Source organism: Pantherophis guttatus, chromosome 14, assembly GCF_059756535.1.
Source record: "Pantherophis guttatus breed Tessera chromosome 14, ASM5975653v1, whole genome shotgun sequence".
Lineage (NCBI taxonomy): Eukaryota > Metazoa > Chordata > Lepidosauria > Squamata > Colubridae > Pantherophis > Pantherophis guttatus.
Window position 1 is genome coordinate 3,708,415 of NC_142076.1, and position 22,579 is coordinate 3,730,993.

The 22,579-nt window shown below is 44.2% G+C and overlaps 2 protein-coding genes across 4 annotated transcripts in view; one reads left to right on the forward strand and one right to left on the reverse strand.

Moving 5' to 3' along the window:
• SLC5A11 (solute carrier family 5 member 11) overlaps nucleotides 1-16,752 on the forward strand; it is a 42,661-nt gene extending 25,909 nt beyond the window's left edge. For all 3 annotated transcript variants that reach the window (XM_034420566.3, XM_060693014.2, XM_087878439.1), the window contains 7 exons: nucleotides 623-758; nucleotides 3,418-3,525; nucleotides 4,737-4,887; nucleotides 6,685-6,853; nucleotides 7,372-7,587; nucleotides 10,706-10,874; nucleotides 13,614-16,752. In XM_034420566.3, the coding sequence (XP_034276457.1) occupies nucleotides 623-758; nucleotides 3,418-3,525; nucleotides 4,737-4,887; nucleotides 6,685-6,853; nucleotides 7,372-7,587; nucleotides 10,706-10,874; nucleotides 13,614-13,846 (1,182 nt within the window). In that variant the 3' untranslated portion in view covers nucleotides 13,847-16,752. The remainder of the gene's footprint in view (nucleotides 1-622; nucleotides 759-3,417; nucleotides 3,526-4,736; nucleotides 4,888-6,684; nucleotides 6,854-7,371; nucleotides 7,588-10,705; nucleotides 10,875-13,613) is intronic.
• Nucleotides 16,753-17,979: 1,227 nt separating this feature from the next.
• On the reverse strand, nucleotides 17,980-21,232 carry TMEM186 (transmembrane protein 186). Its single transcript, XM_034420565.3, has 2 exons — nucleotides 21,142-21,232; nucleotides 17,980-19,215 (listed from the first exon to the last, which is right to left on the reverse strand). The coding sequence occupies exon 2, from the start codon at nucleotides 19,213-19,215 to the stop codon at nucleotides 18,508-18,510; it is 708 nt and encodes a 235-aa protein (XP_034276456.1). The 5' UTR covers nucleotides 21,142-21,232; the 3' UTR covers nucleotides 17,980-18,507.
• Nucleotides 21,233-22,579: the final 1,347 nt, after the last annotated feature.

The following is a 22,579-nucleotide window of genomic DNA, read 5'->3' on the forward strand; positions in this document are numbered from 1 at the left end:
GAGAGGGGGGAGAGAGAGAGAGACAGAGAGAGATACAGAGAGGGAGGGAGAGGGGGCGGGGAAAGAGGGAGGGAGGGAGGGAGAGAGAAAGAGATGTCAAAAGGATTTTGTGGTTCCTGGTGTTTTTTAACAACTGGTTCTCTGCCCTAATGACCGGCTGGGTAGGCGTGGCTAATGAGTCATGTGACTGGTGGGTGATATTGAGTTGGCCACGCCCACCCAGATTTTGTTGCCCTCCTTCTGAGGTTCATAAAATGAGGACCCAGATTGTTGGGGGCCATAGGCTGACTCTGTAAACCGCTTAGAGAGGGCTGTAAAGCAGTGTGAAGCGGCATATAAGTGCTATTGCTACTTGGCCTTTGTTTGTTTGTTTTTAAGTCAGGTCTACTTTGATGGGGGGACATTTGGGTACATCTTCATTTACCTTCCAGGTTCTGGACTCAGAGGCATCTGCGAGTCCAGAACCAAGGAAGCCAAAACACTTTTAAAAATTGGCTGAAACTATGGGCCGTTGTGTCCGCCATCTTGAATTTTTTGACTATACCTTGCAGACTCCCTTGGTGTGATGTGGGAGGTTGTTCTAAGCGAAGAAGGAAAAACTAACATCTTCTTTTCCTTGAAGGTCATTGTCCAAAGATCCCTGGCAGCGAAATCTCTCTCTCATGCCAAGGGCGGTGCCCTGTTGGCCTCCTACTTGAAGATCCTACCCCTCTTCATGATGGTCTTGCCTGGGATGATCAGCCGCATCCTCTTTCCAGGTCAGAGTGAGCGCGGAGGCCATCAAGGAAGAAAAATCATATGGAAAAGAAGAAGCATTTGATTTTTTATTATTTTTTAGAATTACCCTTCCCTTCATATTCTGATATGGTTTGGTTCTAGCAAATTCTAGAAAGACTTTGGGAATTATTAATATATTATTTATTATTTAATAATAATTATATTATTATTTATTACCTAATAATTATTAATGTATTGTTATTTATTATTTAATTATTAATACCCTGTTTTCCCCAAAATAAGACATCCCCTGATAATAAGCCCAACCGGGCTTTTTGAGTGCATGGCAGTAAGGCCAAGCGCTTCTTTCAGGGTTCAAAAAATATAAGACAGGGTCTTATTTTCGGGGCAACGTAGTATATAGTTATTTAATAATTATTAATATATTATATGCTACTTAATAAATTATTAATATACTATTATTTGTTATTTAATAAATTAATATATATATATTATTCATTATTTAATAAATTATCAATATATTTTATTGTTTAATTATTAATGCACTATTATTTTTATTATTTAATAAATTATTAAAATATTCATTTAAATGTTTAACATTTTATTTAATAATACATAATAACGCTGTCTTCTCAGACTGTTTCTTCCTCAGTTCACTGAAACCGGGCTAAAAGCAAACCAAATCAGGATACAAAGGAAAGTGTAATTCTCAGAAAAATTCAAATGCTTCTTCTTTTGTATATGACTTTTTTTTTTTTTTAATATAGAATTATTTGTTCTGGAAAGTGAACCTCTTTCTATTCCTCTCTGCACAGTTGTGATAGTTATCCTGTTTTGTTTTTTTAATTGGCCCTTTTACATTCTTTGCTTATTTAGCTATAATAATAATAATGCTCCCTCTCTGTTCACACAACGTATAAAACTAAGATGTGGATTGCTTTTTTGTGTCTAAGGGACCATGTGAACTCAGCATCAGTTTTTTGTCATGATTATTGTGTTGAATAAATTCAGTTATATTTTTAAAAAATAGACTATGGTTAAACCAATTTGACCAAGCATGATATGTAAACTTAGTTACTTGGTTGGGTTCACACATTCAGCTATACTTTGCTCAATCTTAATTCGCTGGGAAAAAAATATATTTGGCTGGGTTGATAGAAAAATCGACCTCAAAAATAAACAATCCATACTTTTGTGTGTGCCTTTCACATTCTGACATGGTTAACCTGGCCACTGTGGTGAACCAGGTAGGGGTGCTCCTGAGGAGAGCTTGAATGATGGATGAAAGCAACTCGCCTGCCAGGTGCCCAGGTAAACTTTCAATACACCTACAGATGCCCTTGACCATATTGAGTGAAATACTACCGTCCCACCCATGGCTAGTTTCACCCTCGGCTGGGTGATTTAAAACAAAAAGTGGAAGGCAGAAGAAGTCCCTCAGAATCTGTGGAGTGAGACTGGGAAAAGTACAGTTTCTTCTCAGATTCTGATTAAAGTTTAGAATCTCAAGATCAAAGATAAGGCCAGGTAACTGGAGTAGAGGAACTGTTTGATTCAGACAACTGATCTTTCTGTAGAAATAAATAAAGCAAGTAGCCAGGAATTGGTTTAATTTATGGTTTTGGTTTTCCTGTAGTGTTTAAAATCTCATTTATTTCATGCTTTTGATTCTCTGTTTAAATTATATAATGGGTCTTTAAACTTTAGCAGCCATCCTTCAAGCCATGTTCTCTCAGTTGTACCTACTGCATCCTGTGACCTGGGGAAGTTTGGTTGAATGTTTTAATATTTGCAGATTTTTTTTTTACAGTTTTAGAAATAAAGTTTTATTTCCTTTATCTCCTTTGAAATTGCTCTAGCTTGTAGATATCCCAGGTAGCCAGGGATTTAGCTAATTTAGAAATTATTTCAGCATTTGCATTTTGATCTTTTGAGGCATTCAGGATTTTCATTCACACCTGAGGTACGAGATTAGAATTCAGGTGAGATTCTTCTGAGAAGCTAGGTCCAGGAGCTACCAGTCTCTATCACAGGATGAGCTGAGCTAGGAAAACCAAGAGGGCTCGGTGACGCAGTGGGTAGGGTGCAGTACTGCAGGCTACTTCTGCTGTCTGCCGGCTGCCTGCAATTTGGCAGTTCAAGTCCCACCAGGCTCAAGGGTGACTCAGCCTTCCATCCTTGAGGTCAATAAAATGAGGAGCCTGATTGTTGGGGACAAGATGCTGACACTTAGAGAGGGCTGTAAAGCACTATGAAGCTGTATATAACTCTAAGTGCTATTGTTATTGCTAAAAACTGTGGTGGCGCAGTGGTTAGAATGCAGTATTACAGGCTGACTCTGCCCACTGCCAGGAGTTCGATCCTGACTGGCTCACAGTTGACTCAGCCTTCCATCCTTCTGAGATTGGTAAAATGAGGACCCAGATTCTTGGTGGAAGAGTCTGACTCTGTAAACTGCTTAGAGGGGTTGTAAAGCACTGTGAAGCAGTATATAAGTGCTATTACTATTGCTATTGCTTCCAGAAGTAGAAATTGGGAGCCCCAGACTTCCATCCTGCAGGGTCCATTCTGATCACAAAATGGCAGTCCTAAATCTGCTTTCTAATCCTTTTTTAAAAAATTTTTCAAATTGTCCAGTTTTCTCTCACCCTTCATAACTTTGGTTCTATTTTGTTGCAGATCTAGTGGCCTGTGCTGATCCTGACTCCTGTAAAGAGATTTGTGGCAATCCATCTGGATGTTCAGATATTGCGTACCCCAAACTTGTCATTGAGCTTCTGCCACTGGGTAAGGGGGCTTCTCATTACTGCATAGAGGGGCACTGTTAACAGGCAGGCCTACAATGGGACCCTTGGGAGCTCAAGGCATTTCTGTCTTCATGCACAGACTACTAACTTACTCTTCTCACAACTGAATTGCCTTTTGTTGTATTGGGCCCAGGGTTCAAGTCTACCTTCTGGATCTTGAGCCTATCTTCTAAAGTGTTGGCTATTCCCCCAGCTTGGTGCCATCTGCAAATTTGATGAGTTCTCCTTCTATTCCCTTATCTAAATTGTTTAATGAAGACGTTGAAGAGAACTGGGCCTAAGACCGAAACTACTTCCCTCCATGTAGATGTAGCTCCATTGAGGACTACACGTTGAGTGTGGGTTGACAGCCAGAGATCCATCTGGGGTTGATGCTGTCTATCCCACATTTTTCTACTTTATGAAAGGAAATCTTATTTCATTTTTCTGATGTGGAAACCTCTTTAGTAGATTGTGGGAATGCTGTGGTCATAATGTATCTTGATTTTAGCAATGCGTTTAGTAATTCACAATTCGACAATCTAATTCGCAAGGTGAACTGTGGATTGGATTACCTGTCTATTAGATGGATCCATAGCTGGCTTGTAATGGGTACCTAAGACTGCTGTCCAAAGCTTCCTTACTAGAGTGAATGAGCTGCTAAAGGAGGATCTGGTATGCTATTTTTTTCATTAATTACTTAGATTAACAGTGGAGAAAATAATTGCAACATTTGCAGATAACATAAAACTGGATGGAATAGCATCTTCTCCTTTTTCTCATCTTTCTCACCTCTCATCTTTCCCCCTACCTACTCCTACATACATATTATGATTTATCAATTGTTGTTTGTATCATGCTTTATGACCAATGACTTATCACTTTGTTGTTTGTATGTACATTGAGAGCATCTGCACCAGAGACAAATTCCTTGTGTCCAATCACACATAGCCAAGAAAGAATATTCTAATTCTAATTCTTCTATTCTGTGATTCTATAGGTCTGTGAAAAATAAACTAGATTTTTTTTCCTTTGTCAATTGAATCAATTCCTGATTTTATTTTTTTCTCTCCTTTTTTTGGAGTTGGAAGCAAGCTATGACTTAGCAAGAACTTTCTGATGAACTGCAAACTTCCTTTGATGTCCTGAAGAGGACACTGGTAAGGAATATTCTCATCCAGTCTCACCAACAGCCCCTCTTTTTGCTTCTAGGTCTAAGAGGGCTTATGATGTCAGTCATGATCGCAGCACTGATGTCCTCTTTGACTTCCATCTTCAACAGCGCAAGCACCATTTTCACCATGGACCTTTGGCGACATCTTCGACCTCTGTCTTCTGAATGGGAGCTCATGATTGTTGGCAGGTAAGACCTCCCAGCCCATGGGACACATCTAGCAAGAGTCCCAGGCATACTCTACTTTTAGGAGTACCAGAGGGCAGGACAAGAAACAATGGATGGAAAATAATCAAGGAGAGAAGCAACCTGGAATTAAGGAGAAACTTCCTAGCAGTGGGGACAATTCAACCATGGAACAGCTTGCCACCAGAAGTTGTGGGTGCTCCATCACTGGAGGTTTTTAAGAAGAGACTGGACAGTCACTTGTCTGAGATGGTATAGGTTCTCCTGCTTGAGCAGAGGGCTGGACTAGAAGACCTCCAAGGTCCCTTCCAGCTCTATTCTATTCTAATTCTAGGAGGCAAACTGTAGCTAAACAAATGAAGAAAGACCTATATGGCCTGAGCTTATTCTGAAAATCATTTGAAAGAAATGCTTTGGACTTTGTGTGTGTGCGCACAACACTTCTCTGATGGTCATTCAAGGAGCCTGACCTTTTTCATGGATTCAACTTGCATCTCAACGTTCATGAGAAGGTTCTGTAAAGCAACTTGTCAGGACTGTCCTGACTTGGTCCTTAGGAAAAAAAGACCCTCGACTCCATGATTGAAGTGAAAGGTTTACTTCTACTAAGTTCAAGTGGTTACAGCAGGGGTCTGCAACCTTAAACACTCAAAGAGCCATTTGGACCCCTTTCCTACCGAAAAGAAAACACTGGGAGCCACAAAACCCTTCAGGTGCCTATTTCCTGAGCGACCACAAAACTAGCATATGTAGTTGAATTAAACATTCTGTTTTCTTCTGAAAACATCGCTGAATAAATCGCGTGCCGGCAGGTGTCACACATTGGCGGTTGTGACGATATTTTGAATGACAGGAAGCCGCAGCAGAGGGGTAAAAGAGCCATATGCAGCTCCGGAGCTACAGGTTGCTGACCCCTGGTTACAGGATAAGCAAAGCTGGATCTGAATATTTCTGTGCAAAGCCTGCATTTTTTCCCTGTCTCTCATTCCCTCCCCCTCAACCAGTCCATCAATGTCCAGTTGTATTTGTTTTAGGTGTTTGGAGAACGGCATTGAGGTTTGTCACCTTTCCAAAGTACTTTCGCATTTCACTCTCACAGTCCATCCTTGATCGGCTGGCTCCTTCCAGATTGACACTTCTGGTTCCTGTCACCCTATTATCCCCTCTCTTTGCCCATTCCCTATTTCCCCATCCTCCTCTGTGGAGTTGGGATCGTAGAAACACCCAGGAGCATAGAAGAGTTCAGAGGCAGATGCATAAATAAATGTCTTAAATGTATTTATGCATATAATAAATCATATTAACTATGTACAACAGAGATCAAGTCTCATGAGGAACAAACATGAAAAGAGAGAGATGGAGAGAGAGCAAGGTGGAAAAGGTTGGAGGGGGTTTTATACTCAGGGTAAGCCCCTCCTTTCCACATAGGGGTGGAGACACTCTCTGCCTCCACTGGTGTCTATATAGACACATGTGCCAATCGCTTGCAAATACTTGACATCCTCTCCCCTTCCCTTGGCGTTTTATGGCAGGATGCCAGGGAAGCAAGGTATGCTGAAGTTGGCAAGCCTGGCACAACTTTTCCTCACCCAGAAGCCTGAAAAAGCTCAGGATCCTTTAATGAATGGCAGAGAAGGGCTGTGCTCTGGGAAGGCCAGGGCACTTTTCCCAACCGTGCTCCGTCCAAATCCACCGTTCCAAAGCTCCTGAAGGGAAGGCCTTCACTTACTACCATGATCTGGTCCTCCCCAGTTTGAAGAGCATGAAATCCAAATGACCAGGCCTACCTTCTCCACACAGGATGTTTGTTCTGCTCCTTGTCGTCATTTCCATTTTGTGGATCCCGCTGGTGCAGGCCAGCCAAGGTGGACAGCTCTTCATCTACATCCAGACCATCAGCTCTTACCTGCAGCCCCCGGTGGCCATTGTGTTTATTCTCGGATGCTTTTGGAAGCGGACAAACGAGAAGGTAATTCTGAACATTTTTGGGTGGCGTCAGACCTGCCACCACTTAAACCTCTAAATTGAAACGATCCTTGGCTCCATTTGTTGAGAAAGGTATAATTTTATTAGAAGTCAATTGTATTGCAGCAATGCATAGCCAGAACTGAGAATCACGTGCCAAAATCACCAAAGTTCAATTTTTCCTTGCCTTAACTGCCTCCTATCACTGACCCCCTCCCATGACCAATCAGGTTCAAGTACGATGTTTTCGGGAAACGTAATTGGTATGCAGCTGCCTTCTTCTTCCAGATGGATGACCTTGAAGCAGCGTCTCAGGGAGACATAGTAGTTACTTTCGCTTTCCCCCAAAGCATTCGCTCTCCCATCCATCCTCCCCAGAGTTCATGGTAGACCGTCACCGCATGGTAACGAAGCATACAAGCAAGCATAAAGTGGCAATGTAAACTCTTGTGGTTCTAAAAAGAGGAGAGTTGGTTGAGGGTCACGGAACTAACCTGGTTTCTTTTCTTGATTTTCCTTCAGGGGGCATTTAGTGGTCTTTTGGTTGGCATGGTGATAGGCCTGATCCGGATGGTTTTGGATTTCGTCTACCTGCAGCCGGGCTGTGGGGAGTCGGATAACCGGCCAGCTGTGGTGAAATACGTGCATTATCTCTACTTCTCCATGATCCTGGGGGTGATCACGCTCATCGTGGTGGTGGCTGTCAGCCTCTTGACGGAGCCCCCTCCGGAGGAAATGGTATGCGCATTGAGAGGGACGTTGGCTGTTTCACTCTCATAGTTTAGTGCCCTGCTTAGACTGATCTGGCTACCTAGAATACAATCAGTGAGAAGGAATTGACCTAAGAGAAAACCAATCAGCCAGATGGATAGAACAAATGCCTTTCTCAATAGAAATACCATTTTTTTCCTGAATTAAGCTGTGCAGACTCAAGTTTCATTAAATACCGGAAATAGTTTGGTTGGAGTTGCCTGTTTTGCAGTGAGGTTTTGTTCCAAAGACAGTAACAGTTGAAGAGTTGGAAGGAACCTCAGAGGTCTTCTAGTCCAACCTCCTGCTCAAGTAGGAGGCCCTATACCAGGGATGGCTAACCTTTTCCAGACCGAGTGCCCAATGCATGCACGCGAACCCCCAAAATGCAATGCAGGCATGCCACATGTGTATGCCCTCCCCCACACATGCCCCTGCCCCCATGCACGCACACCCCCTGCATGCACCCTGCCCCCGCGCATGTACGTGCAGCCTCTCCGCATGCACCCTGGCCCCCGTGCAGGCACGGCAGACCTGAAGACCAGCTGGGCAGTGGGAGGTGTGCGCACATGCACGGCAGACCTGAGCTGCGACGACAGTTCGCGTGCCCACAGAGAGGGCTCTGCGTGCCACCTCTGCCACTTGTGCCATAGGTTCGCCACCACAGCCCTATACCATTCCAGACAAATGGCTGTCCAGTCTCTTCTTGAAAGCCTCCGGTGATGAAGCACCTACACCTTTTAGAGGCCAGGCGTTCCACTGGTTGATGGCTCTTACCGTCAGGAAATTTTTCTGTAGTTCTAGATTGCTTCTTCCCTTGAATAGTTTCCATCCATTGCTTCTGATCTTGTCCTCAGGTGCTTTGGAAAATAAGGTGCCCCCTCTCTTCCTTCAAGTGTTGGAAGACTGCTATCATGTCCGGGATCAGACACTTCGAGGTTTAGAGATTGGGGTTTCTATAGAGAGGCAGAAACTATCGTGGACCAGTGGTGGGTTCATCCCGGTTCGGCCCGGTTCTCCCGAGCTGGTAGCGGTGACGATATGACGTCACCGAACCGGTTCTGCCCCCTTGGCCCCCCCACCCCCTGCATTATTCTTACCTTTTATTTGGCCCCACCCCCAATCTATTGCTGCCTCCTGAGTCCCAGCTGATGGCTAGAGAGAAAAAAACTGTTTAAACTCTTGCCGCGGGGCTTCAAAGGGCTGCCCTACAGCTGATCAGTGGTAAAAGAAAATAAATGAGTAGATCAGTGCCTGCAAAAAATAAATGGGTAGACCGGTACAGCTCTGCAAGCAGTTAAAAGCCTGGTAGACCAGTACCTCTGCTCAATCCTAAAGAATTGTCACATGACCATCAAGCCATGCCCACAAACTAAGCCACGCCCACAGAACCGGTAGTAAAAAAATTTAGAACCCACCCCTGTGGTGGACCCAGGAGAAATTGGCAAACTTGCTACGGTAGTTCTACCGATACCTATGTTAGCAAGAGGCCAGAAAGCACACAGAACGTTTACATTTTCTCTGCTTTAGCTGTGCTGTAAAGACGCTTGGGACTCTTCTCATCATCCGTCTGCAGGCTTACCTCACCATCCAAGCCACACCAGCCGACTGCACTGCCAGGCGAGGGTCCAGGAAGGCTCTGTGCTTGGAATGGCGATGGTGGAGCACCGGCCCCAGTTGCTGGCAATGGGAAGTCACCTTCCCTGGTTGCTCCTCTAAGCCTCTTGGTGGAGCATGTCTTTTGGATGATGATTTCATTCATCCTGGCTAGTTTCATCCCCTGTGCAGCTGCAAAACAGCAAATCTGCTCTCTATAAGATTTAACAGATGAACAGAGTTGGAAGGCACCTTGTAGGTCAGGGGTGCCAGATGCGGTCCATGGGGTGTTTAGATCTGGCCCGCAGGGCCACCCTGGAAACAGCGAAGGACCAGCCTGCGGTGCCTCTGCCAGTGAAAATGGAGCTCAGAGGGGCTGCACTTTTTGGCTGCAACAGCCTCCTGAAGCCCTCTGCCAGTGAAAACAGAGCTCCAGGGGGTGGGGGGGCACACCAGTTTTCACTGGCAGAGTGCTGCAGGCCATCCCAGCCAAAAACGGAGCCGGGGGGAGGGCTGCCCGGGCAACCACAGTTGTCCCAGACACAAGTGACATTGAGCTGGCCATGCTCACGACGACACACCTCCCCCTCCCGGCTCCCCGAAGTCAAACACAACCCTGATGTGGCTGTCAATGAGATCGAGTTTGACACCCCTGTTGTAGGTCATCTAGTCCAACCCCTCCGCCCAAGCAGGAGACTGTTCTGTCCCCCATCCTCACACGGATAAATGCAGTATCAAATACGCCTGCCAATAATTTATTGTATAAACAGACCAGAATTCCTGGCAGACGAGAGTTCTGGCAGCTAACTGTGAAACGCCTGCCAAGTCCAATTAGTACTCCCAAAAAGCAGGAGAGGCCTTATCTGCAGTCCGTTTCCAGAACGACAAATGATCCACAAGAGTTTAGTCCAAAATATATCTGAGCCGAAGTGCAGGATTCACGATGTGACTCTTTAGAGTTTAAACGTTTGTCCGTCACAAAGCATGCCGAGCAATCACGCCCCCTTTTATCCCTTGTGGGGCATGGCTCAGTGACTCAGCTCAATCCCTGGCCCTCCCACAACTCTTCCTTTGCTGCGCACGCTTCTCCCTCCGACGCTGCCTGGGATCAAGCCAGGATTCATCATTATCACTCTCTATCAATGGGTGCTCCGAAATGCCCTCCTCCTGGCCATCCCAGGCTGTTCCTCCTGGCCTTCGGATGGAACCTGAGGCATTGCCAGAGAGGAGGGTCCTGGAGAGGGAGGCCTTGTCAGTTCCTCCCCCTCACCTTCTGAGTCCTCTTCCTCCATGAGGACAGACTCGGGAGTCAGAGTCACAACAGAGACCCTACCTACACCATTTCTGACAGGTGGCAGCCCAGTCTCTTCTTGATGAACTTGTTGAGTTAACCGGCTTACCTAAGTATGCCACCAAACTCCAATTGTGGTGTCCTTTGCGTGTGGAATGCCTTTGGATCTCTGAAAGAAAGAAAGACATTCTGTTGAACCCTGTTTTTTTGTCCAAACAGATCAGCCGCCTCACCTGGTACACCCGCAAGGATGTTCCAAGAAAAAATGATGTTCCAGTTGCATCGTTATCCATTCCGGTCAAAGGAATCCATGAGGCTGGTGGTCCTTCTCCTGCGGGGCAGCTGGAAATTACGGATGACCCAGAACACACTTGCAAAAACGGTTCAGGTAAGAGGCCCGTCTGGGAGAGGAACAGGATCTGTCATCTGATGAAGGCCACGAGTTGGGTCTGCAGAGGGGTTGCGCCTCCTTGACCCCCTTCTCCAAAGAAGGACAGAGCAGAGGGCAAATTGGCTGGAGTCCCATGCCGGACGTGCCCCCCCCAGTCTAAAGTAGGTCCCAGTCTTTGAACTGATCAGGTGGAGCCACTGCTTTGATTCAGGGCGGAAGAACTGATTGATTTGAAATATCAATCCCAAGTTACTCTATTATCTCTCTCTCTCTCTCTCTCTCTCCCTTCCCTCTATACCTACCTACATACCTATCTTTATGTCTGTCTGTCTGTCTATCTGTCTGTCTGCCCTGTTTTCCCCAAAATAAGACCCCTGATAATAAGCCCAATTGGTCTTTTGAGTGCATGACAATAAGGCCAAGCACTTATTTCAGGGTTCAAAAAAATATAAGACAGGGTCTTATTTGGGGGGAAATACGGTATATAGTTATCTATATCTATGTCCTCTATCATCTACCTATCTATCATCTATCTATCATCTATCTATCTATATCTATCTATCTATCAACTATCTATCATCTATCTATTTATCATCTATCTATATCAATCAACTATATCATTTCTCTCTCTCTCTCTCTCTATGTATCTATCTATCTACCTGTTATCATCCATCTGTTATAATCTGTCTATCTATCTATCTATCTATCTATCTATCTATCTATCTATCTATCTATCATCTATCTATCTATCTATCTATCTATCTCTATGTCTGTCTGTCTGTCTGTCTCTATTTATCTCTATATCATTATTTCCCTCCCTCTCTTTGTATCTCATTCATTCATTCATTCATTCATTCATTCAATTTCTATAGCTGTTCATCTCAACCAATGACTCTAGGTGGCATATCTAAAACTATAAAAACATTTAAAACACCAAAAATATCCAAAATAAATATATGCAGCAGCTAATTAACTAGTTAAAAGTAAACCCAAGTCTTTAAAGCCTTACAAAAATCATCAGGATTGGGACCATTCTAATCTCCAAGGGGGAGTTTAGCACTGCGCCCACCCCCTTATTCTCCAAAATGAAAGGGAAGCAAAAAAAAACAACCCTTGATCCTGACCTACAGTGAAAAGGGGAGGATTCAATCTTATCTCCTCCTTCCCAACCCCAGGTAGCCTTGATCAGGTGAGTTTCTCCCAAACTCTGACAGGTGGGTTACTAAGTGCCAGGAAGCCAGGAGGACTTGTGAAGGAAGGCTGGGCAGGAGCAGAATCCCTCATAGCATCCAGAGATGGATGGCTCAGTTGTCTGGGCAGATTCATTCAGATGATGGTTGTCCCAAAGCAGGGGTGAAATCCAGCAGGTTCTGACAGGTTCTGGAGAACCGGTAGCAGAAATTTTGAGAAGTTTGGAGAACCAGCAAATACCACCTCTGGCTGGCCCCAGAGTGGGGTGGGAATGGAGATTTTGCAGTATCCTTCCCCCAGGAGCGGGATGGGAATGGAGATTTTGCAGTATCCTTCCCCTGCCACGCCCACCAAGCCACGCCCAAAGAACCGGTAGTAAAAAAATTTGGATTTCACCACTGTCCCAAAGGTGCTTTTTCCAAAAGGCAACTGGACTTTCTTGGATTTTTCCTTGAGAACATTTCGCTTCTCATCCAAGAAGCTTCCTCAGTTTACCCAGTGGTGCAACAGGTTTCCAAACCCTCAGATAGGATGGGGGTAGGGGGACATTTCCATTGTTTTAAGGGAGGCTGAGATGCGTTTTTCTGGGGACGAAGCAGTTTCTTGGCTCTAAAGCAATTCTGGGCATTCCACATCCTGGCTACAAAATCATGGGTGCTCCCCTCGCCCCCTCCCCAAGCAGCAAAGAGGTTGGAAAATTGTACTGATATTAGAAGCCCCAATATCTGGGGATTCCCAGAGGGAGAATCCCAGGGCTGCTTTTCTCTCCAAAGGGGGGAAGGGAATTTCATGGTCTTGCAGGGACCCCTAGAGGCGATCCTTGGCAAAGCCCAGCAGATCCGTTGCAAATGCTGAAGGGCCTTGCAAAAAAAAAAAACCCTTGCAAATTTGTAAAAGTCAAATTAGGACATTAAATCTACTAATCTGAGTTTTAAAATGTATAATGATACATTCTGGGATCAGCAGCTGATCTGCTTTTGTTTTTGGTGTCTTTGAGTCAGCGTTGACTCCTAGCGAACATCTGGATTGGTCCCAAAACTTGCCAGCAAATTCCAAAGGTCCAAATGGGGAGATTTTGAATGAACTGTGGGGTTCTTTTTTCAGATTAACAGAGTTGGAAGGGACCTTGTAGGTCATCTAGTCCAACCCCCCACCCAAGCTGGAGACCCTACACCATTTCTGACAGATGGCAGTCCTGTCTCTTCTAGAAAGCTTCCAGTGATGGAAGCTCCCACAACTTCCGAAGGCAACTTCTGTTCCATGGGTTGATTGTTCTCACTGTCAGGAAATTTCTCTTTATTTCTAGATTGAATCTCTCCTTGATCAGTTTCCATCCATTCTTCCTTGTCTGCCCTTCGAGTCTTTGGAAAATAGCTTGACCCCCCTCCTCTCTATGGCAGCCCCTCAAATATTGGCACACTGCTATCATGTCTCCCCTGGTCCTTCTCTTCAGTAGACTAGCCAGGCCAAGTTCCTGCAACCGTCCACTGTATGTTTTAGCCTCCAGTCCCCTAATCATTTTACTGCTGATTGTCTTGCCTGCAGGTCCTTTGGACACAAAGGAGAAGGAGAAGAAGTCTAAATTCATGAGCCTCTTTTTGTGGGTCTGTGGGATGGAGAGCAGAGATAAGGACTCACCCGGGACGCCTGTTGAATCCAAAGCTGGAGTTGGGTCCAAGGCTTCCCTTGATGAACCACCTCTGGTGAAGCACATCCTCAACATCAACCTGGTCTTGTGCATCAGTGCCGGGGTCTTCCTCTGGGCCTACTTTGCATAGCCTCGGACCCTGCCAGCCATTGCAGAGACGCTCTTAGTGCTTGCACACCTGGAGATACCATCAAGAACGAGGAGCACCAAAGAGAAGACGAAGGGACGATCTTGCACATTATACATCGTTTGTATCCCATAGGAAAAATGGTAGAATGATGTGAAGGATTCTGCTTTGGCTGGGTCAGGGTAGCGAAGGGAAGCCTTTGCTATAAACATTGCACGTTCAGTGCGTGTAAAAAAAAAAAAACCAACCAGAAGGACTTTGCACTTTTGATGTTTTATCCCCTCTGGATGCTCTTGGACCAGAATCATAAACAAGCAGCATTCCCGGGATTCATGGAGCTTAAAAAAAAAAAAAGCCAGTGATGACAACAGTGTATTTTTAGTCAATTCACACGTGTCTACTTGGAATATGGAAAAAATATTTGATAAAATCAGATCTGGATGGAATGGCATGCAACATTCTGCTGCAAGTTGGCTTGATGGCAGAACGTTATTTGAAGAAGGTCTTGTGGCTATGTTTTTCCTTAAAGTCACAGGGGGCCTAATGATGGATTTTGCCCCAATTCTGCTTTTTGAAGCTCTGTGTCTTCTGTTTTGCCACGTTGTGGACTTCTGGGGCTGCCTGTGGTGTAAGGAGCAAGGAAAAGCGTCAAGGCACCCCTCACCAGTGGTGGGCTGCTGTTCCCGGTTCGGACCAGTTTGGGAGAACTGGTAGTTGTGACTTGTGGGTGGGGTGGGGTGAGGTGGGGTGGATCCGCCTCCACCCACCTGCTCTGGCACTGTGCCATCCTATTTAGCCACGTTTTTTAAGCCACGCACATGCATTCAAGCACACGCATGAGCAAAGCACATGTGCAAATGCACACACTCACATTTTTGGTGCTGGGGCGAACCAGTTGTTAATTCATGTGCTACCCACCTCTGCCCCTCACCTAATGTGGGGGATAAAGTTGCTGCATTGTTAGGATGGGATCCATTCCTTAGGCCAGTTCTTTTCATGGACATCTTCTCTGAGGATACTTTGAGGAATCTCAAAACCCTCAAAAGAAAAAGGATTTGTAGGTGCAACTATGTCCCAAGGACACTTTGGTGGGCTGATGCAATTGATACGAAGACCCCTTGCTCTGTTAGGCGGAGTGTCCCCCGGACTCAGCTGCCAGCACGCTGTCTTGCAGGAGCCCCTAAGAGCATCTCCCAGAGCCAGCAATCTGAGGGTCCCATCTGGGCAGGAAGTCCATTCCACCCTTATGGCCCTCGTTCCTTTCAGCTGCTGGACTAGACTGCGGTAGACCCACATGGTAATTGCAGCATGGTTGCAATGACATATGGGGCCAAGCCTAATACCGTGTTTCTCCGAAAATACGACCTACTCAAAAGTAAATTCTACCTTAAGAGCGAAAAAAAGATGTGCGCAAGTGAGGTGAGTCTGTGGATGACATCCCAACCCCTGAAAATAAGACCTGGTGCCTTTTTTTGGTGGCAAATATATATATATATAAGGCAGGGCAGTGGTGAAATGTAAAATTTGTTTTTACCGGTTCTGTGGGCATGGCTTGGTGGGGTGGGGTGGGGGTAATGTGACTGGGTGGGCATGGCCAGCTCTTTTTTAAAAAAAAAACTTTTAAAACCATTTTTTCTATAACCTCTTTGGCCGAAGAAGTTGTTAAAAAATGCTTTTAAAAGCCTCTGACGATCTGAAGCTCAGTTGCCTGATAGTCAGAGGCTTTTTTTTCTTTTAAAAACATTTTTTCTACAACCTCTTCGGCTGAAGAGGTTGTAGAAAAAAATACTTTTAAAAGCCTCTGACGATCCCAGCTGAGCCGCACGATCATCAGAGGCTTTTTTTTTACTTTTAAAAGCATATTTTTGGTGGAAGAGGTTGTAGGAAAAAATGCTTTTAAAAGCCTCTGACGATCCCAGCTGAGCCGCGCAATCATCAGAGGCTTTTTTTTTACTTTTAAAAGCATTTTTTCGGCGGAAGACGTTGTAGAAAAAATACTTTTAAAAATAAAAAAAAAGCCTCTGATCATGGCGTGGCTCAGCCGGGCATGGGAGGGAGGGGCAGGATGTTTGCTACCGGTTATCCAAACCATACGCCGCCATCGCTACCGGATTGGGTGATCCGGTCCAACCTGGGAGCATTTCACTCGAGACAGGGTCTTATTTTCAGGGAAACACGGTAGAGTGTGATTAAGTTGGGCTTTCCAACTCCAGACATGTAAACCATGGTTTGTGGCTAAGTGCAGAATATGGTTGAGAATAGCAGCTTTCCTCAGCAGCGGCCCAGGCCTTGAGGGTCTCGGCTACAAGGAGGGCCAAACGCCACTTCCATTTGCTTACAGTTCAGGTGTGTTTGGCGCACAGACATTTTTTTTCCAGGGGAAGGAAGTAATGCCGATGACAAACAGTATCAGGCTCCGATAAAAATGTTCCATAGGAAAGTGCGGGAGAAGCTGGATCTTTAACCGGAAAGGAAGCTATGGAGGCAGGATGAGAAATCCAAAGGGCTTCCCCATCACATTTCTGTGGGCAGCACCAGAAAGGACTGTGGTTCCCTCATGTTCAGCAGAGGATCTGTGGGCAGCGCCCTCTTCCTGGGTGCAAAAATGCAGACTGTATTGTTTACAGAATACTTTGGGTGTAACGACATGTTTTTCATGGTGTTTTAAAAGAAGATCAACGTATGTGTTGCTATTTATTATTCTGAAGAGAGTGAGGGGCCTCTGCAGACAGGCAGCTCTATCCCTGGGCTCTGCTGGATCTCCTTGGACCAGTTTTCTTCTCGAGGCACCCATAAGCCGACTTCAAGTCTATGTTTACCAGACGGGATGTCCTGCACACAGAGACTACATCATGCCATTCTTTTTTTCTTTTGGAGGAGCTCTATAACAATAAATACATACAGCTCAATGGTGCGATTATTATTTTTTTTAAAAAATGAATCTTCTGACGAAAACAAAATGGTTGGAAGAAAAGCTGCAGAAAAGCATGGACCAGAAATTTATGTAAATCTTACATACTTGAAAATGCCTTTATGAGGTACACTTTCTTACTGGAAAAGATTCCAGGTGTCAAGTCATTATAGCCTGATAACTAGGTTATATGCAAGCCAAACTGAATTTTTTAATATCCCAGGAGTTTTAAGGGAAATCTTCTAACTTCTCAAATTTAATTCATACTGAAATCAGTCACCGTATTTTTCGGAGTATAAGATGCACCTTTTTCCCCCTAAAAGGGGGTGAAAATTTAGGGGTGTCTTATACACCTAATGTAGCCCCGCCCACCCACTGGCCCCCACCCTTTGGCCTCTGCCTCGCAGCAGTTACCTCCATGCAAGCAAACAGCAAGAAAAAACAGCTCCTTTCAGCCTAATTAGCACAAGTTGATTGGATCCGCCTCCTGATTCTCAGCTGACTTGCTCTCAGCTATTTTGTGCAGGGCTCTGCTGCTTGCTGCAAGGAAGTAAATTGCCGAGCAGATTTTTTTTCCTTGTGCTAATCAAGCTATGCTGAAAACGAAAATGAAAGTAAAGCAGGCTATTTGCTGCAATGAGGCAAAATTGCTGGGGCAGAGGGAGATTTCTTTTTCTTCTTAGCCTCACCAAAAAAGGTAGGTGCGTCTTATACTCCGGTGCATCTTATGCTCTGAAAAATACGATAGATTGAAAAGAAAAACTCTTCATGTTAATACTGTGTGTGCGCACTGTTATTTGTATACCTGAATAGAGGATACTCCATATCATCAATTATAATATTACATTAAATAGTTGTATATTGAAATATAGGACACAAATATCCTCAATGTACTCATATTATACACACCCCACAAACATTTTAGATACCGTCTCCGGAATGACTTCTGAAAAGTATTTTGTAATAATTTTGCTGTTTATTATCTGGAGCCATCAAGCTACTTTTGGTTCTTAATGTTCAACAGAGTTTAATTCATGACTATTTATCATGAGATCATCAAAGCTTCATCAAACGGAAGCACTCTTTCAAATCTTCGTCTAATCCTAATAAGTTTACACTTTAAACACGACACCACTGATCGTAGCAGTAGAGAACTTATTCCAGCGCAGAAGCGCTATGAAATTCTCCAGCAGAAATAAGGAACAAAACAATAGAAGGCAGAACATGGTGGCAATTGTTTATTTCTCACAACTGAAAACAATTGGAGGGGCATTAATACTAGTTGCAGGCCTAGCAACTGTGGTAAGAGAGGTCATAAAACGAGGCAAAACTCACTTAACAAATGTGTCTCTTAGCAACATAAATTTGGGGCTCCATTGCAGTGGGGAAATCCATTTTTTTTTTACTACCGGTTGCATGGGCATGGCTTGGTGGGCATGGTGTGTGTGGCAGGGGAAGGATACTGCAAAATCTCCATTCCCACCCCACTCCAGGGGAAGGATACTGCAAAACCCCCATTCCCACCCCACTCTGGGGCCAGCCAGAGGTGGTATTTGCCGGTTCTCTGAACTGCTCAAAATTTCCGCTACTGGTTCTCCAGAACCTGTCAGAACCTGCTGGATTTCACCCCTGATCCATTGTGATCGTAAGTTCAGCACTACCTACAGTATATTTTCGCTAACAAGGTTATGAATCCTCAGTGCAAAACATTCTGGGTAGGTGTTAAAATTTCTCTCCCCCCACTCACGCACACTTAGGTATAACACCCAAACACTTTGCCAAAGGCTTCGTGGTCTATAACTTGACCCAAGACAAGTGAAAAATACAGCACTTTTTTCTGGTCACACTGTCTGAACTTCAGGAGGAACCTGCTGCTGTCTTTGCCCTCGTCTCCTAAGGTCACGACAGACTCAACCGGACAGCAGAAATTCATCCTCTTCCCCCAAAATGTCAAGTGTGAGATTTTCAAGAGGGTCCCGCTTTCGTTCACATACATGAAGCCGATGACTCGTTGCAGGAAGAAGCTGATGGCGTACAGAAAGACGAGGGTGAAGGAGAAGATGCCGGTGACCAAAGGAAACTGGCTTAGCCCATGGAAATACCAGAGCGGAGGGAGGATCAGCAGACCGAAGCCCGTCTGCACTATCTTCAGCCTCGAGAAGAGTTTCAACAACCTGATGGCTGGGAATCGGTAAATCACGGCAAATTTCTCTGAATTTTCAGAGCTAGATGGTGGCTTTGGATCGCATTGAGACAAGTCGATGTTACTCAGCCATCGGGGCTGCACCCCGTGAAGGCTGGGCGTCCATGGGCTACCTCCCTGTTGCAGAATGATAGGACTTTGAAAAGAACGGAGCACCTGGTGGCCTCTTTTCCATAACTGTGGAGCAAGGCTGTTCTGAAGACAACGGGGCCTGAGGAGGGCCAAATGCTGACGGGCACAGCCGACGAAGATCTTCATCTGCAACAAAATAGAAAAGGTTTTCATCAGGTTGCAAAGTGGGGATAAAACTTTCACAGCAATTGTGTGTCTTTTCAGAAAGCAGTACATTTGTGAGGAGACTCGTATATTCTTTTTAAAAAAAGATGCTTTCACTTAATTAAAAGGCAGGATATCATGTTTGAGATTATACTTTATTCTGCTTTACCTCCACGTAGCTACAAGGATTCTTTATATTCCACATTCTTAGCTTTTGCCTTTCCTGTTTTAACATTTTATTGAGTTATAAGATGATACAAAATACAAAAGTAAATAGGGAAGCAGTGGGGGGGAGGGGGGGAAGGAAAGTGAGGGAAAGTTGGGAAAAAGAAAATGAAATGTTGAAGAACTAATAGATAAGATCTTAGAATGCGCTGAGATGGACAGATTAACAAAAGAAATTAAGGAAAAAGAAGAGACAGAATATTATAGAGTATGGAATAAATGGTATAATTGGCTTAAGACTAACAATAAAGAACAATAACTATCAGAAGAGAAAAATAGAAGTACAAAATAGAGATGTATCAAATGTGCCGAGTGGAATAAAAATGTATATAATATGAAGGTAGAAATGTATAATAATAAAGAGATAGATAAAATGTATAGTTCTCTAAAGGGAGTAAAAGATTAAGATAAAGGGGAAGAAAAATAAAGTAATAACTGGAAGACCAGTATGAAACAATGCATAAATATGATGTTATTTTTTTAAGTAAACATTTTTTAATATAAACAAGCAAACAAACAACAATGAAACATACAAACACATAAACAAAGATCCATCTTTACATCTTCTTTTCAACATGTCGCATCGGTAGTCTATATTCACATTTATACATTTTCTCTTTCTTATTTTAACATATCCCTTATACATATATTCCTAATATATCATCTATATGTGTTCTCCTAATCTACATATTTAATTTACTATTTACCTAAATTGGTACTTAATTTCCTATCCACAATTTATATCTTCTCATTTATTTCCATATCTTTTTTCCTTTTTCTCCTCCAACCAGTTATACCATTTCTCCCATACTAAATAGTAATCCGTTTCCTCTTTTTCTTGTATCTCTTTGCATTACTTATTTATTTATTGGTTCGATTTATATGCCGCCCTTTCTCCGGAGACTTAGGGCAGTTTACAATGCGTTAAGCAATAGCCTTCATACTTTTGTATATACCTGCTTAGTAGGGCTTTCGGCCCCCCTAAGCGGTGTTCTATTTTATACAAAGTCAATTTATTGCCCCCACAATCCGGGTCCTTATTTTACCTACCTCGAAAGGATGGAAGGCTGAAGGTCAACCTTGAGCCTGGTGAGATTTGAATTTTGCAGTAATTGCAGGCAGCTGGTGCTACTTAACAGCACTTTAGTCCGCTGCGCAACCAAGGCTCTTTCATTATTATTATTAAATTAAATTATATTATATTATTAAATTATTATTTATTTATATGTTGTGTAAATGTCTAACAGGTGTTCTAATAAAATTACACATTTTAATTAAAAAAATAAAGAAAAAAGAAATGTTGACTTCCGACTCCCTCTGTTGCAGTGAAATAAAGCATTAACATCAATTAACACAATTTTTTGTTTTTTTTTTCATAGTCAAAAGCCATGCCAGAGGTCTATTCTTGGTGGTCTCCTTTCCATACCGGCCTCCAGACCCAACCTCGGCTCAGCCTGTTTGGAGATCAGATGGCATCGCTGGGTGGTCTCCACTCCGCAAGGAGTCCACCCCCCCCCCACGCCCGATTGCAGGCGTTCCAATGCACCGTGCAAGAAGCAGCCTCGCTTTGCATGCGCGACCCTTCCCCGACCCTCCCGTGGAATGCAAGCAGCCCGACCCCCCCCCGCTGGGGATGATGGGCCCTGCAGTCCAAGGCGCCGAGAAGGAAGCGATGGGATTTACCGCGGGGGGGGGCTCCAAAGGCGCCGGGAGCTCGTGCAGACACCCTGGGAGGCGAGGTGGCGCGGTGGCTGCTGGGAGTTGTGGTGCACCGCGGCGTGGAAAGGGGCTGACGTCACCTGCGGGAGGCGGGCTGGGATCCCCGGGGCTGCCAGTCCTCGCGCGGCCACCAGATGGCAGCAAAGATACGCCAGGGGAAAAAAACTCCTTTGGGTGGTCGGGAGTTTTTGGTTTTTTTAAAGTTTCTTTTATTTTGAGTACATTAAAACAAGACCCAGACACACAACATTTATATACCTATCACTTTTTCCTACAGCTACTTCGAAGTGATCCTTTCTTGCTATGTACATCTATTTACATATACACTGCTCAAAAAAATAAAGGGAACACAAGCAGAAGACATCCGAGATCTGAACGAATGAAATAGCCTTATTAAATCCTTTGTTCGTTACATACAGTAGTTTTGTGTTCCCTTTAGGTGTCTGAGCAGTGTATAAACTACTGTATGTAAAGAACAAAGGATTTAATAAGGCTATTTCATTCATTCAGATCTCGGATGTCTTCTGCTTGTGTTCCCTTTATTTTTTTGAGCAGTGTATTTTAACTTTATCTTATTCAACAATTATTTTCCATCTTTCTTTATTTCGTCTACCCTTTCCCTTCTCTCCTTTCGTCTCTAAAGGAGAGAAGGGAAAGGGGGAAAAAGAGTGCCGAAGATCAAGGTACAGGGTAGACGGGAGTTTTTTTGTTTTTTTTTTACAGATTAACAGAGTTGGAAGGGACCTTGTAGGTCATCTAGTCCAACCCCTCCCCCGCCCAAGCAGGTTGTGCAGAGTCTGGTCCAAGAGGGGGAAAAGGCCAGGTGGGAGCAAAACTCCAAAGGTTCAGGCTTGTGGCTGGGTAGCACAAGGTTTTTCCTCTTTTTTTTTTTTGATAATGGGGAAAATATAAGAGCCTGGTGGCGCGGCAGACTAAAGCACTGTTATTATCAGTTATTAACATCAGCTGCCTGCAATTATTGCAAGTTCAAATCTCACCAGGCTCAAGGTTGACTCAGCCTTCCATCCTTTCAAAGGTAGGTGAAATGAGGACCCAGTTTGTGGGGGCACAAAGGCAATAAGCTGACTTTGTATAAATATACAAAAGGATGAAGGCTATTGCTTAACGCATTGTAAGCCGCCCTGAGTCTCCGGAGAAGGGCGGCATACAAATCAAATTTTTTTAAAAAATGCAAAAGTGGGAGCTCTTCCATTTTTAATGCACGGGAGAATATCTGGAGGAAGAATTCAGGGTCTTTCTGGGCTTTTGCCCTTTCGACTCCAAGGAGCTGAATTTGCAGCCGCTATTATTATTATTATTTTTTTGAATGAAATCCGTGGTAAACCATGGGGGTTGGTGAATTCTAGCGGCTGAAGTCCACCCATCCTGAAGCTGCAAACAA